Raw genomic sequence first — 13,438 nt, forward strand, 5'->3', positions numbered from 1 at the left:
TCAGACTGGGAGTAGGTTTAGATTAGATATTGGGAAAAACTTCTTTATTCAGATTCACAGAGAAACCATGGCTGCCCCATTGCTGGAAGCGTCCAAGGCCAAGTTGGGCAGAGCTTGGAGCAACTCGGTGTAGTAGTTGTCCCTGCCCACAGCAGGGTTTGGAACGTGATGATCTTTTAAGCTCCCTTCCAACCTTTTCACAAAAATGGGTTTTCCACAAAAACCCATTTTGTGACTCTATGAAAACCTCTCCCAGCTTCCTGTTTACATGAACAGCAGCACAAGTGTGAACCCCTCCAGCAAAACACTGTCCAGGAGCTCTGCACCCTCTGAGACAGGGAGGTCGCAGTCCTGCACGGAGGACTGAGGATTCTCTGCAGGCTCTCGTGGAACATGATCCTCACCTCCCCCAGCATCTGCTCAGGAAGTCCCAGCCAAGAGGCTCCTGGTCAAAGTCTGTCCCAAAGGTTTTATTGCACAACCCATGGCTGCTTGTGCCTCAGGCTGGGGTTTGGCCAAGGGCAAATCCACAGCGAGAAGAACTTCAGCACGGCAGTGGCCGTGGCAAGAGAGCCCAAATTCAGCAGAAGGAATCACAAACACACACACAACATCCACAGGAGCTCACTTGAAGGCAGCACCTCACACGATGATCAAGGTGACTCAACCTTTTCAACACGTTCTAGTACCTTTTCAGAGCGCTAGTACCTTTTCAGATTTTGGGCTTTGGAGTAAGTCCAAAGTGACAGCACACCGTAGAGGTAATTATGTCAACTCATTCATTTTCTGCTGAAGGAAAGCTTTCACCGGTGCAGTTTTTTTAATCCAGGAAAGAAGCCCCTGTGCTGCAGAAAGAGAGCAGCTCTGCAGCAGGGAAGGGAGAAGTTGCTGGAAGTGCTTTGGCCTAGTAATTGGGGAAGCAGAGTCAGAAACCCAACCCAGCAGCGCTCTGGGGTGTTCCCTGCAAGGTGACGTTACGCACTTGTCTCTGTGGAGCACAGGAGCAAGGCAAGTTTTACCTCAGCCTCTCGACAACAACCTAGAGAGCAATCTTCCCCTCTCCACAGCATAAACAGGGCACTCCTTCTGCTTTCCTACAGTTTTGAGAAGTTAGAGCCAGCTGAGCTGTTCATAGTGCAGTGATTGACCCTCCCCAGGCAGCTCTCTGCTCCAGAACCTGCCCTCACAACATGCCAGCATTTGATCACAGCTTGGTAAGTAAAACAGCACTGAAAACTTGCCAAAGGGAACTCGGCTCGTTCCTTGTTCCTCTGCAAGGCCTTGGCTGAGCTGCTTCCCCCCACTGGGGCTTGGTTCCCAACCCTGGAGCAGAGATAAGCAGCTGGAGCATGTATGTATAGATTTGGGAGGACTTTGCTCGGAGCACGTTCTGTTCCCTAGCAGGATAACAGAAGTTTCCGAGCATGCAGCCCTCAGATCCGCTCAGCTGCTGGGCTGCACCTTCTCCTTGCCACTGCTGTGAGCAAAACACACCTGTGGGCAGCAGTGCAGGTGAGCTGGGAGCAGCAGGCTCAGAGCCTGCTCTCCATGACACTCCAGCTGCTCCCCCGTGAGCCAGGCTGGGGGACAGGAAAAGAGGGAAATCATGGAGACAAGTGTGAGGGACAACAAGACCTGTAAGAGCCAAATATTTACTGCCAGGACACTTCATGACATTTCTTAGGTTGCAACATTCATTTAAGATCACAGAGTCCAACCATTAACCCAGCATTGCCAGGTCCATCACTAAACCCATCTTCAGGGGAAGCTGAAGGATGTCCAGAAGCCCCAGCAGTCAGCAATTCCAATTTTCCCCACAAGGCCACATTTAATTTTTCAGCATTTTAGGATAGCACACAAAAGTAGTATTTAAACACCTAACAGGGAAGAAATGTTTGGCACTAAAATGCCTTGTGCACCTGCTGTGCTGAGGCAAAGGTCTCCAACAAACTGTTGGTCAACTCTCTCCTGCTTCTATTACCTTTTAAAGCCACAGAGAAATTTTAGGCTTCCCTGACTCGGCATGACGGATAATTCCCTCTTCAAGTGACAGGAATTAGCTCTTCAGCTCCAGAAAGTGAAGCCAGCATTTTATTCTGCAGCTTTAACCGAGCACACAGAAATGGGATGCAGATCCCCAGACTCTGAAGCCTGCAATGTTCACTTGTTTATGCATGATTAAAGCTCAGATTTACCTCTGTGAAGAATTACCGTTTACAACTCCTTTTTGCCCAGAGGCTGACCAGAAGGTTCTCCACCTCACTGACTTTAATAAATAGATAAGAATAAAAGAGGAAAGGCTGGATGCCACAAAACATCACATCTCCCAGGTCATTTGCAACATGCCCAAGTGGAGCAGTGACTCAGAAGGTGAGCATTCCTCCCCAGCAGCGCAGAGGCTGCTCAAAGCAGGACCTGGAATTTGGGAGTTCAGGCAGCGCTTCACTCCCTGCCTGTCAAATGAGTCACTTGAATTTCAACAATATTTAAATAACAGCCTGCATCTCCCAGGCAGCAGCAGCAGCCAGCACACTACAAGCACAGCACTGTCACTTCCATGTTACAAAACGTGCAGGTGTCTCCACTCACACCCACCTGACGGAGCTCTGCAGTTGAGTTTGATTAGGAAATAATCCACACAGAAAACTCCAAGCAGCAGGACACAGGGCCCACAGCAGGAGGCTCAAGCTGCCCTTGCTGCCCTGTGTGCAGCTCACAGGACACTGTTCTGTCACTTCCAACGTCCCCATGGCAGCTGGCAGGCAGAGCCACAGCAGTTCCAGGGACAGGCACTCCTTATGTAACAGGGATAAAGCTGGCCATGCCTGGGAAAGCACTGGGAGGGTTGGGAGTCAGGATTCATGCTTGCCAAACAAACAGCTTTCCAAACATCCCTGCTCTGGCTGTCAACACTCTGACTGCTCCGGACAGCCCTGTTTGTGACTGCTGCATCCAGGGGCACCTTTGCTTGGCACAAGGCCTGGCTCTCCTCCAAGAGCAAACTTCCTCTTCTGTCTCAGTTCAGGGAATTCAACCCATCTAGCTGCCACTTGGAAAGGCCCTGTAGGACACTGTGTTCAGAAAATTCTGAAACATTTTGCCTGGACAGTACCAAAAAGAGGCTCAAGAGAGCTAAAGAACAAACTGGTTCGTTGTTCCAGGACAGTGTCCAGTGACCATTTCCACTCCAGCTGCCCTGACCATATGAGGGGCCAATTTGAAATGCTGGCAGTGCTGTTTGGCTCAGTCAGCTGCAGTGGGTACCCAACGGTTTGTCACACTACAGACACTTCCCAGCTGTGCCAGGCCAGGGCTCTGCAGCTGATCCAGAGTGGGAAAGTGCCCAGCCTCTAACAGAGCCAGTTCTGCTGTTCAGTCACAATCTTTGCAAGCTCAGACTGATCACTTCACACCACAGGCTGATGTTTCATTATCTCCCATTCCATTTGCCACTGCAGGACAAGAGCAGGCAGAATGGGAAGGCGGAACACTGGCAGTTGCCAGGAGTAATTTGCAATCAAACAAAATTCAGAGGTGCAAGAGACTGCAGAGAATTTAGTGACCCACTCTGCAAAGCCTACAACTCAAGAACCCAGACAATTCCTACTTTTCCGAGTCACAAAGCTGAAAAAGCACTACAAATTGGCATTGAGATGGCACTTTCAGGAGAGCAGGACAAGATCCAGCTGCAGTTGGCTGGCTGGATGCAAAAGCTGGAAGTATTAGTACATTTACAGATAGATTATTGGATTTCAAGGCACTTGATTTTCCAGATTTCTTTAAGCAGCATTTTTAAAAAGCACCTTAATATAGAACATTCATAATTCACTTTGGAATGAACTGCTCACAGTCAGTGAGGTATCACAGACTTAACAGAAAGGAGAATCTTTGATGCTCTCAGATTCCCCCCCTTGCTCCTTTAATCACATTCCAGCTATCAATTACTCAGCTGCAGACAGCTCACACCCTCTGCAGCTCTGCTTGAATCAACCTCTCAGTGACTTCTCTAACTGAGGACAGGCAAGTCACTGCAAAAGGTGGACACAAGGCCCACAGACAGTGGGACCACAGTGCCCAGGGTAGTGTGGGGACACAGCAGATGTAGAGATAAAAAAATAAGTTTTCAAGAAGTATTATCTACAAACTGACTCTAGTTTCCTCTTAGTCCTCTATAAAGAGGTAAAGAAAGAGCCCCAGAGCTGAGCTCCTCTCTCCTAATGGGAAACAGGAGCATGGAACAGAACGAAACACTGCTATCTGCTGCACTAGCACCAGCAATGTCACACAATTTTTCAGGGCGTGTCTCCCTTCCGTAAAAAGTCTTCTACCAGCTGATCAAACTTCTGTGCAGAAAGCTGCTTTAGGACATTTAAGGGAGAGAGTAAATACTGCTCTGAAAATCCAGTTGCAAGGTGCTCACTGGAAACCGGTGCTGTTCCCAGCTGTTCCCTCTCACCCCTGTGACAAGTACAGCCTTCTTTTGAGCAGAGACCTGGCTCACAGTAGTGCTGAGGAACCTTAACCTCTGTAAACTCTTCAGGTTTCTCAGTATTTTTCTCTGGGGACTCATAAACGACCCCTCGGGGCACAGAACTCCCCAGGGATCTTTTCCAGAGACTTGTGGGTTTCCGCCCCCTCCTTTGGCTTTGCTGCTGTCCACACTCGTGCACGGGCTTTGGGACTCCGAAGTCAGGAAGTACCTGGGGAGCAGAGCTCAGGTATTCCTGAAAGTAATCCTGGCACATGTCACCCTTCACAATGGGGATGATAGAGCAGGGTTTCAGCCACTTCACAAACTCGCGCAGCTCCTCAAAGGACGAGTGATCCGAGTAGGGGATGAGGTGGATGTTGGGGTGGGTGACCTTCACGGGCCTGCCCGTGGGGATGATGGCAATGGTGGGGTGCTGTGCGTTCCAGGTGACGAGCGCGTCCCAGCAGATCTCGGCGACATCCACGGCGCGGATCCGGCCCGTGCCCTCCTCGGTGGTGAACACATCCGGCAGCTCCAGCAGCCGCATCTGCTCCAGGCGCCAGGGGCTCACCACCACCCACGTGCTGAACTCCAGCGCCAGGTCCACCAGCAGCGTCTCCTTGCCCAGGCTGTACACACCTGCCAGGGGAGCAGCAGCTCAGGGACAGGGCAGGGGGGCACAAGCCCTGGCTGGGGCCGTGCTGGCAGAAGGGAGGGCAGCACTCACCGATGACCACGCGGTGCTGCGGGTGGGCACGGATGAGGTGGGCAGCCTGGCGGGTGGCCAGCGCCCGCGAGGGCAGGGCCCGCTGCGGGTGGCAGTGGGTGTTGTCCAGGTACAGGCGGTCGATGTGGCGGCCCCTCAGCGCCGGCTCGTCCTGCATGGCGCTCGTGTAGCGGAAATCTCCTGCAAGGACAGGGATGGCAGGGCAGGGCCCAGAGAGGGTGTGGAGTTTCCCTCCCGGAGGATATTTCAGAACCGCCTGGTCACAATTCTGTGCCACGTGCTGTGGGACAGCCCTGCTCGAGTAGGGCGTTGGGACCAGGTGACCCACTGCAGTCCCTTCCAGCCTGACCCGTTTTGTGATTCTGTGACTGTGGGAACCTGCCCTGTACCTGTGTAGAGGATGGTGCCGAAGGTGCCCTCAAAGAGGAACATAACGGAGCCAGGGCAGTGGTTGGAGTCGATCAGCGTCACCGTCACCTCACCCACGACATGGCTCTGCCCCACCTCCAGCGGCCGGATCCAGCACATCGGCACCTGCAGGGGCCGAGATATGAGGGCTGGGCAGGCGAGATGACAAGGGCTGGGACAGGCAGGTGGGGGTGCCCGGGCGATGAGGGCCGAGGCGGGCGGGACACACCTACCTGCAGGCGGTGGTGCAGGAGGCGGGCGGTGAGCGGGGAGCAGTACAGCGGGCGGTGCCAGGTACTGGACAGCCCAACCGTGTGGTCCGAGTGCATGTGGGACAAGAAGAAGAGGCGGGCGCCGGCCGCCCTCCGCAGGCTCCAGAAGTCCACGGCGATGGGGGTCCCGGCCAGCACCGTCCCGCTCATGGCGGGCGGGGACCGCGCTCCCCTCACGCCGGTTTTGGCGGGAAGCGCCGCGCACGCGCGGGCGGCGCGGGGCGGGGCCGGGCCGCGCGCCAGGGGCGGGGCGGTGTTCCGTGCGCGGGGGTCACGTGGGCGGGGCGGTGGAACCGGCGGGCGGAGCGGCGCCGGGAACGGGATCGGGACCGGGATCTGGAACCGGGACCGGGATCTGGAACCGGGATCTGGATCTGGAACCGGGATCGGGACCTGGAACCGGGATCGGGAACCGGGATCGGGACTGCGACTGGCACCCGGTCCTAGGTCTCGGAGTGGCACCGGCGCTTAGCAGCGGGACCGGCGCGGGGCCATGCCGTACCTGGGCGGCGAGGAGGCGCAGCGGGAGCTGCGGCGGGCGCTGTCGAACCCGCACGTGCAGGCGGACCCGGCGCGGTACCGCGGCGCCGTGCTGCGCGTGATCCGGTACGGCGGGCGGGCGGGCGGGCCGGGCGGGGGGCGCGGGGCCGCGCCGGGCCGCGCTGAGCCCCGCCGGGCCGCGCCGAGCCCCGCCGGGCCGCGCTGAGCCCCGCGCCCGCCGCAGGCTGATGGCGCAGGGCGCCGACGTGTCGGGGCTGTTCCCGGAGATGGTGAAGGCGGGCGCGGTGCCGGACGTGGTGCAGAAGAAGCTGGTGTCGTTCTACGTGCGCGCCCAGGCCCCGCGGCAGCCGCAGCTGGCGCTGCTCGCCGTCAACTCCCTGCGCAAGGACTGCGCGCACCCCAGCCCGGCCGTGCGGGGGCTCGCCCTGCGCACCATGTGCGACCTCAGGTGCGGCTCGTCCAAACCGGGCTGGGGGCTGTCCCCGGGCCGCCGTGCCCCGCTGACGGCCGGCTGCCCTCCCGCAGGATGCCCGGGATCCAGGAGTACCTGCAGCAGCCGCTGGTGAGCGGGCTGCGGGACAAGGCGTCCTACGTGCGCAGGGCGGCCGTGCTGGGCTGTGCCAAGATGGTGAAGCTGCAGGGGGACTGCGAAGTGGGTGAGTGGCTGGTGGCCGTGGGGCTGGGGCTGGTGGCCGTGGGGCTGGGGACGTGCAGGTGCTGTGTTCGTGATGCACGTTCAGCCCTGGGCTCCCTGCGCTGCCCCCGCGTTGTCGTGGCTGCAAGGCAGAAGGAGAGAGAAAGTAATTAAGGGTAATTGATGGAAGGCTGAGAACTTTGCAGCGTGCCAACAGACCTTGATGGCTGGAGCTCTGTGCTTTGCAGATGGTGCTCTGGTGAACGAGCTCTACAGTTTGCTTCGTGACCAGGACCCCATTGTGGTCGTGAACTGTCTGAGGGCCTTGGAAGAGATCCTGAAGAAGGAGGGAGGTGTTGTCATCAACAAACCCATTGCCCATCATCTCCTCAACAGGTTTGTTTTCTTTGCCATTAAGATGGTGCTGGAAGTTTCTCTTGTTCTCACGTTTTCTGTGCAGACAGACAGTTTCTGGGGGACACGGCCTTTTCTGCAGAGATGTTCCTGCCCTCCCTGACTCGTGCCCCCTGTGCCCCTGGCAGGATGCCTGACCTGGACCAGTGGGGGCAGAGCGAGGTGCTCACCTTCCTGCTGCGCTACAAACCCCGCAGCGAGGACGAGCTCTTCGACATCCTCAACCTGCTCGACGGCTACCTCAAGAGCAGCAGCCCCAGCGTCGTGATGGCAGCCACCAAGCTGTTCCTGGTGCTGGCCAGGGAGTACCCAGATGTGCAGGCAGATGTGCTGGTGCGGGTGAAGGGCCCGCTGCTGTCTGCCTGCACCTCGGAGAGCAGGGAGCTCTGCTTCACCGCGCTCTGCCACGTGCGCCAGATCCTCAGGAGCCTGCCCGGCCACTTCAGCAGCCACTACAAAAAGTTCTTCTGCTCCTACTCGGAGCCCCACTACATCAAATGCCAGAAGATGGAGGTGCTGTGTGAGCTGGTGAATGATGAGAACGTGCAGCAGGTGCTGGAGGAGCTGAAGGGTTACTGCACTGACGTGTCGGAGGAGCTGGCGCAGGGAGCGATCTTTGCCATAGGTGAGAGCTGTGCCTTGGCTTGGCTGCAGCCCTGCACCTTTCAGGGAGGCTGTTCTCTGCTGAAGGGTGCCTGGGCGAGCACCAAATCACTGCTCTGTGCTGCAGCAGCACAGACACCAACCTGCCCAGGAGGGGTTTGTGGCAGAGTGTTTCTGAAGCACTGATTATTTCAGAAGTTCAGGCGTTGAGCTTCTTCAGGTTGTGCGGAAAGTCCTCGAATCTCGTGCTGTGAGGAGATGCTCTAGAGAAAATGTGTCACTTCATCTTGTTAATGAGCCTTCTAGCACTCAGTGAGGCTGTGCAGGGGGTGGAGGAGCTCTAATACCTGCTTGTTCCTTGAGTTGTGATGGGGGCAGAGTTAAGGTGTAGTTTTGGTTTTGTGAGCTTTAAAAATAGGTGAATTATTACAGTATTCTTAAGGAGAAAGTTGGGGGATGATAAAATGCCTTTTTTAATGTGTTACATTTAAGGAAAGTTCAGAAATCTTCTGAGGCATGGCCTCAAAAAAAAAAAAAAAAAAGAACATGTCCCTGGTGTGGAGAATAAGCTCATTTGGCCACACTTTCAGAAACAGTAGTCAGAAAGGAAAGGAGAGAGACTGTTTCTTTAAAGAGAGTTTGTGATGAGTAGTTGGGTTCATAATTCCTGTTTCATTCTGATAGAAGGTTGATTTTTTTTTTTTTTGTCTTTTTGGCATCCTTGCAGCCAATATTGCCAGGACATACACAGAGCAGTGTGTGGGGATTCTGACAGAGCTTCTGGGGCTTCAGCAGGAGCACATCACCTCAGGTAACCATTGCAGGCTGCTGCTGGTTTATGCTCGCAGGAGGTGCCTCTGCTGGAGCTCGTGATCCCACACTCAAAGGCACTTGGCTTTCAGTTTAATTGGCACCTTCAGCTAAAAGTTTTCCAGGTGGGTTGAGGGGTATAAGGTGTGTTCCTTCTGCAGGAACTGCTCTCTGTGGGAAGGGGGAAGGTGGTTGCAGCTGTGTTCATGCTTCTTTCTGGCTGCCACCTGCAGACTCAGGGAGTGAGGGGCTCAGCAGAGACATTCTGCTGTCTGTTTGAGAGCCAAGATGATTAATAGATCTTTTAGATCTCTGTGATTTCTGTTCCTCACTGATTCAGTTGTGCCCAAGCTTCCTTTTTTCTCTTCTGCCCTCAGATCCCCCTTCACACTGCTGCTGTTCCTGCTGTTCTCTTTTAACTGGTCTTGCTCTCAGATTTGAAAACCACACACTTGCACTCAGCTGCTGAATTCCATCTCAGGAGCTGTTGGTGTGTCTGAGTGGGCAGCAAAACCTTTCAAGTTTTGACCTGAAGTTCACGAGCCTCCTTTTGAATCGGCGTCAGCTTTAATTTGTCATTCTAACCTCGTGTGTCTGAAGCATCATGAGTCAGAGGCTTTTTAAAGGCTGGCAGTGGCCAGAAGAGAGGCTGCTCTCCAGCAGAGGAACAGTCTGAAGTCTCAGTGCTTTATTTTGGACCTGGTGCAGCTTTGCTCTGACAAATGCAGTGTCATGGGATTGGGAAGGAGGATGCCTCAAATCACAGTCTCAGGCAGGGCACTGACCCTCCCGGCAGAGATTTGCAAAGCCCCTTGAGTGGGGGGGGGGGTGTTTAAACGATTTTTTTCTTTTCCCTGGTGGTTTTTATGACTCTTGGGGGATGCTGATAACTTGTTTTCCTTGCAGCTGTGGTCCGTGCTTTCCGGGACCTGGCCTGGCTGTGTCCCCAGTGCACAGATGCCGTGTGCCAGGCCCTGCCCGGCTGTGAGGACACCATCCAGGACAGCGAGGTGAGGGGGAGGGTGGACAAGGACTGCTCAGCTTCCTTTTGCCTTGAGACTGGGGGCAAAAATCAGAAATCCTCAGATTTGTTCTCCCAGTCTGCTTATTTGGTGCCAGCACGTGGCACACAGCAGCTGTTTGCTGGTGTTCCTGTGCTTCCTTCAGGGCAAACAAGCACTGGTCTGGCTCCTGGGCACCCATGGGGAGAAGATCCCGAACGCTCCCTACGTCTTGGAGGACTTTGTGGAGAACGTGAAGTCGGAGTCGTTCCCAGCAGTGAAGATGGAGCTGCTGACGGCGCTGCTGCGGCTGTTCCTGGCCCGGCCCGCCGAGTGCCAGGACACGCTGGGCAGGCTGCTCTACTACTGCATTGGTGGGTTCCCTGTGTCCCCACAGCTCGGAGGGACCTGCTCTGGCTGTGTCCCCAGGCTGTGTCAGCGTCCTGGCTCTGAGGAGGCCGTCCAGGCTGCTTCCAGGTGGTTCCATGCCTTAGGCTGCTGCCTGGCCCCTGGCTGGCTGATGGGTGTGGAGTCATGGAATCAGGATGGAAGGAACCTTAAAGATCATCCAGTTCCAGCCCCTGTCCTGAGCAGGGACACCTTCCCTGTCCAGCCTGGCCTTGGGCACTGCCAGGGATCCAGGGGCAGCCACAGCTGCTCTGGGCACCCTGTGCCAGGGCCTCACCCCCCTCACAGGGAAGAATTCCTTCCCAGTATCCCATCTAACCCTGCCTTCTGTTAGTTTAAAACCATTCCTCCTTGTCCTTTGGCTGTCTGCCCGTAAGCAGGCTTGCACTGGATGCCTGAAAGTCTGTTTTTAGTAATGAATGTTAGTGCTCTGGGGCAGTGTGGCTGACAGAATTCTCCGTGCGTTGCGTGTCTGTGCTTCCAGAGGAGGAGCAGGACATGGCTGTGAGGGACCGTGGGCTGTTCTACTACCGCCTTCTGCAGTCTGGGGTGGAGGAAGCGAAGAGGGTCCTGTGCAGCCCCAAGTCTGACCCCTCCCTGGGGCTCCTGGGGGACCAGAGCAAGCAGCCTGTCAATGCCTGGGCTTTGGAGTTCAACACTCTGGCCACAGTTTATGGCAGAGAGCGCTGGGCGCTGGCCGCTGCTCAGCAGCCTGTGGAACCCTCTCACTCCTGCTCTCCTTGTGCTGACTCCAGGAGCAGAGACACAGGTAAACCTGCCTCGCCTTCCTCTGGGAGCCATCCTCCCCTTGCCAGCAGAACACAGAATCCCAGAATGGTTTGGGTTAAAGGGAGCCTTGAAATTCCTCTTCTTCCACCCCCTGCCATGGGCAGGGATCTTCCACTGGCCCAGGCTGCTCCAAGCCCTGTCCAGCCTGGCCTTGGGCACTGCCAGGGATCCAGGGCCAGCCACAGCTGCTCTGGGCAACCAAGATGTTCTCCCGTGGGTTAGTTTGGAAGAAGGTCAGAGTGCTTGGGGAGTTTGGTGTGCAGTGTGTGGCTGGTCACGCGCTAGCCCAGGAAATGCTGCTGGTGGCACTGGGATTCCAGCCTTCCTCTGCTCCATCAAATGGGCTTTGTGGAGCTGGGAGCTGCAGCTCACAAGTGTTTGTGCTTTCATTTCAGAATCACTGGTTTCTGAAGGGAATGTGGAAGTCCCCGAGGTTCATCCTGATACTCCAGTGTCTGAAGGGAATAAAGAACTCCTCAAGGCTCATCCTGATGCAGGCAGCCTAAGCTTGATTCCTGATGTTTCCCTGACTGCAGAACAGTTTGAGAAGACCTGGCTGAGCCTGGACACGAGCTGCCAGCTCTCTCTGCCCTGGTGTGGGCCCGTCCATGCAGACACCATCCAGACAGCCCTTCGTGTTGTGCACATCCAGACCATTGCCGTGAGCAAAGCTGGAGCCCAGCCCTGGAAAGCTTATCTGAGTGCCCAGGATGACTCAGGCTGCCTCTTCCTCACAGAGCTCCTGCTTGAGGCAGCAGATTCGGAGCTGCAGGTTTCAGTGAAGCAAAATGAAGCAAAGCCAGAGGCACTGCAATCCTTCATCTCAGCCTTGAGGACAGTCCTGCAGGCAGTGGCTGGACTGGAATCTTGACTGGTCCCTGCTCCCAGCAGGATGCATGCTCAGGGCACAGGAAAATTTGATTTCTCTGGGTTCTCTTGCCCTAGCCAGTGCTGGTTCGGTAGTTTTAAACTGCAGAGTTTCCAGTTTACCTGGAAAGCCCGGGTGGTGTGGGGGAAGCTGCAGCTGGGGCTGGGGAACAGGGCAGGGTGAAGGGTCTGCCCTCCCCCCGGGCTGGGGAAAGGACAGGGTCACTGGTGTGAGTCACAGGCCTGGTGGCATCTGTGGTGGGTGTCATGAGGCACAAACATCACTGGTGGAACCAGAACTGAGCAGAATTCAGGGGTGTGTTTTGGAGAGGTTTTTTTCCTGAGACTTATAAATAATTAAAAAAAAAAAAACAAACCAAACACCAGAGGCACCAGGACTTTACCACTTACCTCACGTGAGGAGGAGCAGTGCAGTGAGAAGAGAATCTTTCATTCTCGTCTCCCTTTACATTTGTTTTAATTTGCTGTCTGATTTCAGTAGCAGCTTGGCTTGGGGGTGAGCAGAGCTCTGCTGTGCCAGAGGAGGGCGGGCAGGGACATCCTGCCTGCTGGAACCAGCGTGTTCCACTTCAAGAGACAGACTGGTTTTTAATTGAAAAATTGGGTTTTAATTTTAAGAAAAAAAAATTGGTTTTTAATTTTAAGAGACAGAGTGGGTTTTTAATTGAAATCTGGTACTGAGGTGAGAATTGTCCTCTCTGAAGTTCCCCCAGCTCCTTGATTGAGGGTGAGGTACCCAGTGAGATTGATCTAGCAGGGCTTTAGGGTACTCTGTGAGGAGCACAAGGTTTTTTAACCCTCTTCTGCCCGATTTCTTGTAATTTTTGGTTTCTTTGAATGACTCGATGGTACCCTCGAATGGCACTGTGCCTCCCATGCACTTCACTGAACCCCTGTTAAACACATTTCTGCCTTTCCTAATAAAAAGGTGAATCATTCTTGGCTGATTTCTGGAGTTTCTTATTCCTTCAACCCTCGGGACTGTGGATGGAGTGATCTGTGGATCAGGGCAGCTCTGCAGCCCAGCTCCTGCCTCTGTGTCCAACAGGGCCTTTCTCTCTGACCTTCTTGCAGCAAAGCTTTAAGGAGCAATCGGGCAGTAATTAATCTCGGTCTCAAATGCCAAGTTACTGTCAAGGGTGAACCTGCAGGTGGACTCAAAGGCAGATCACCAGTCAGCTGTAGCAGGGCTCCTGCTGACAGTTCCCAGAGCTGTGTTGTGTTCCTGTCCTCAGGGAGAGCTGATGTGGAAAACAGACTAGAACTTCCATCCCTGGAAAGTGTCCAAGGCTAGCTTGGATGGGGTTTGGAGTACCTGGGATAGTGGAAGGTGTCCCTGCCCATTGAGATGAGCTTTAAGGTCCCTTCCAACCCAAACCATTCTGGAATTCTACGTTAAAAGCGTGAAGGGGAACTGTGGATTTTCCATGCTGTTTTAGGGACTCTTCCAGCCACATTCCAGGTTTGAAGCCTCCCTGGTGAAGCACAGCCCCTTGGGATGTGAATGCTTCC

At 54.9% G+C, this 13,438-nt stretch overlaps 2 protein-coding genes across 2 annotated transcripts; one reads left to right on the plus strand and one right to left on the minus strand.

Moving 5' to 3' along the window:
- Positions 1-1,842: 1,842 nt before the first annotated feature.
- DCLRE1B (DNA cross-link repair 1B) lies at positions 1,843-6,089 on the minus strand. The gene is made up of 4 exons (XM_068173104.1): positions 5,840-6,089; positions 5,588-5,732; positions 5,199-5,378; positions 1,843-5,110 (listed from the first exon to the last, which is right to left on the minus strand). Exons 1-4 carry the CDS (start codon positions 6,026-6,028, stop codon positions 4,293-4,295), a joined length of 1,332 nt encoding a protein of 443 aa, XP_068029205.1. The 5' UTR covers positions 6,029-6,089; the 3' UTR covers positions 1,843-4,292.
- A 115-nt stretch (positions 6,090-6,204) lies between these two features.
- AP4B1 (adaptor related protein complex 4 subunit beta 1) lies at positions 6,205-12,864 on the plus strand. Its single transcript, XM_068173103.1, has 11 exons — positions 6,205-6,484; positions 6,603-6,827; positions 6,905-7,035; positions 7,262-7,409; positions 7,556-8,052; positions 8,758-8,841; positions 9,747-9,850; positions 10,008-10,215; positions 10,734-11,018; positions 11,434-12,485; positions 12,580-12,864. The coding sequence occupies exons 1-10, from the start codon at positions 6,372-6,374 to the stop codon at positions 11,907-11,909; spliced, it is 2,271 nt and encodes a 756-aa protein (XP_068029204.1). The 5' UTR covers positions 6,205-6,371; the 3' UTR covers positions 11,910-12,485; positions 12,580-12,864.
- The last annotated feature ends 574 nt before the right edge of the window (positions 12,865-13,438 follow it).

This window comes from Anomalospiza imberbis, chromosome 26, assembly GCF_031753505.1.
Source record: "Anomalospiza imberbis isolate Cuckoo-Finch-1a 21T00152 chromosome 26, ASM3175350v1, whole genome shotgun sequence".
In the NCBI taxonomy this organism is placed as follows: Eukaryota; Metazoa; Chordata; class Aves; order Passeriformes; family Viduidae; genus Anomalospiza; species Anomalospiza imberbis.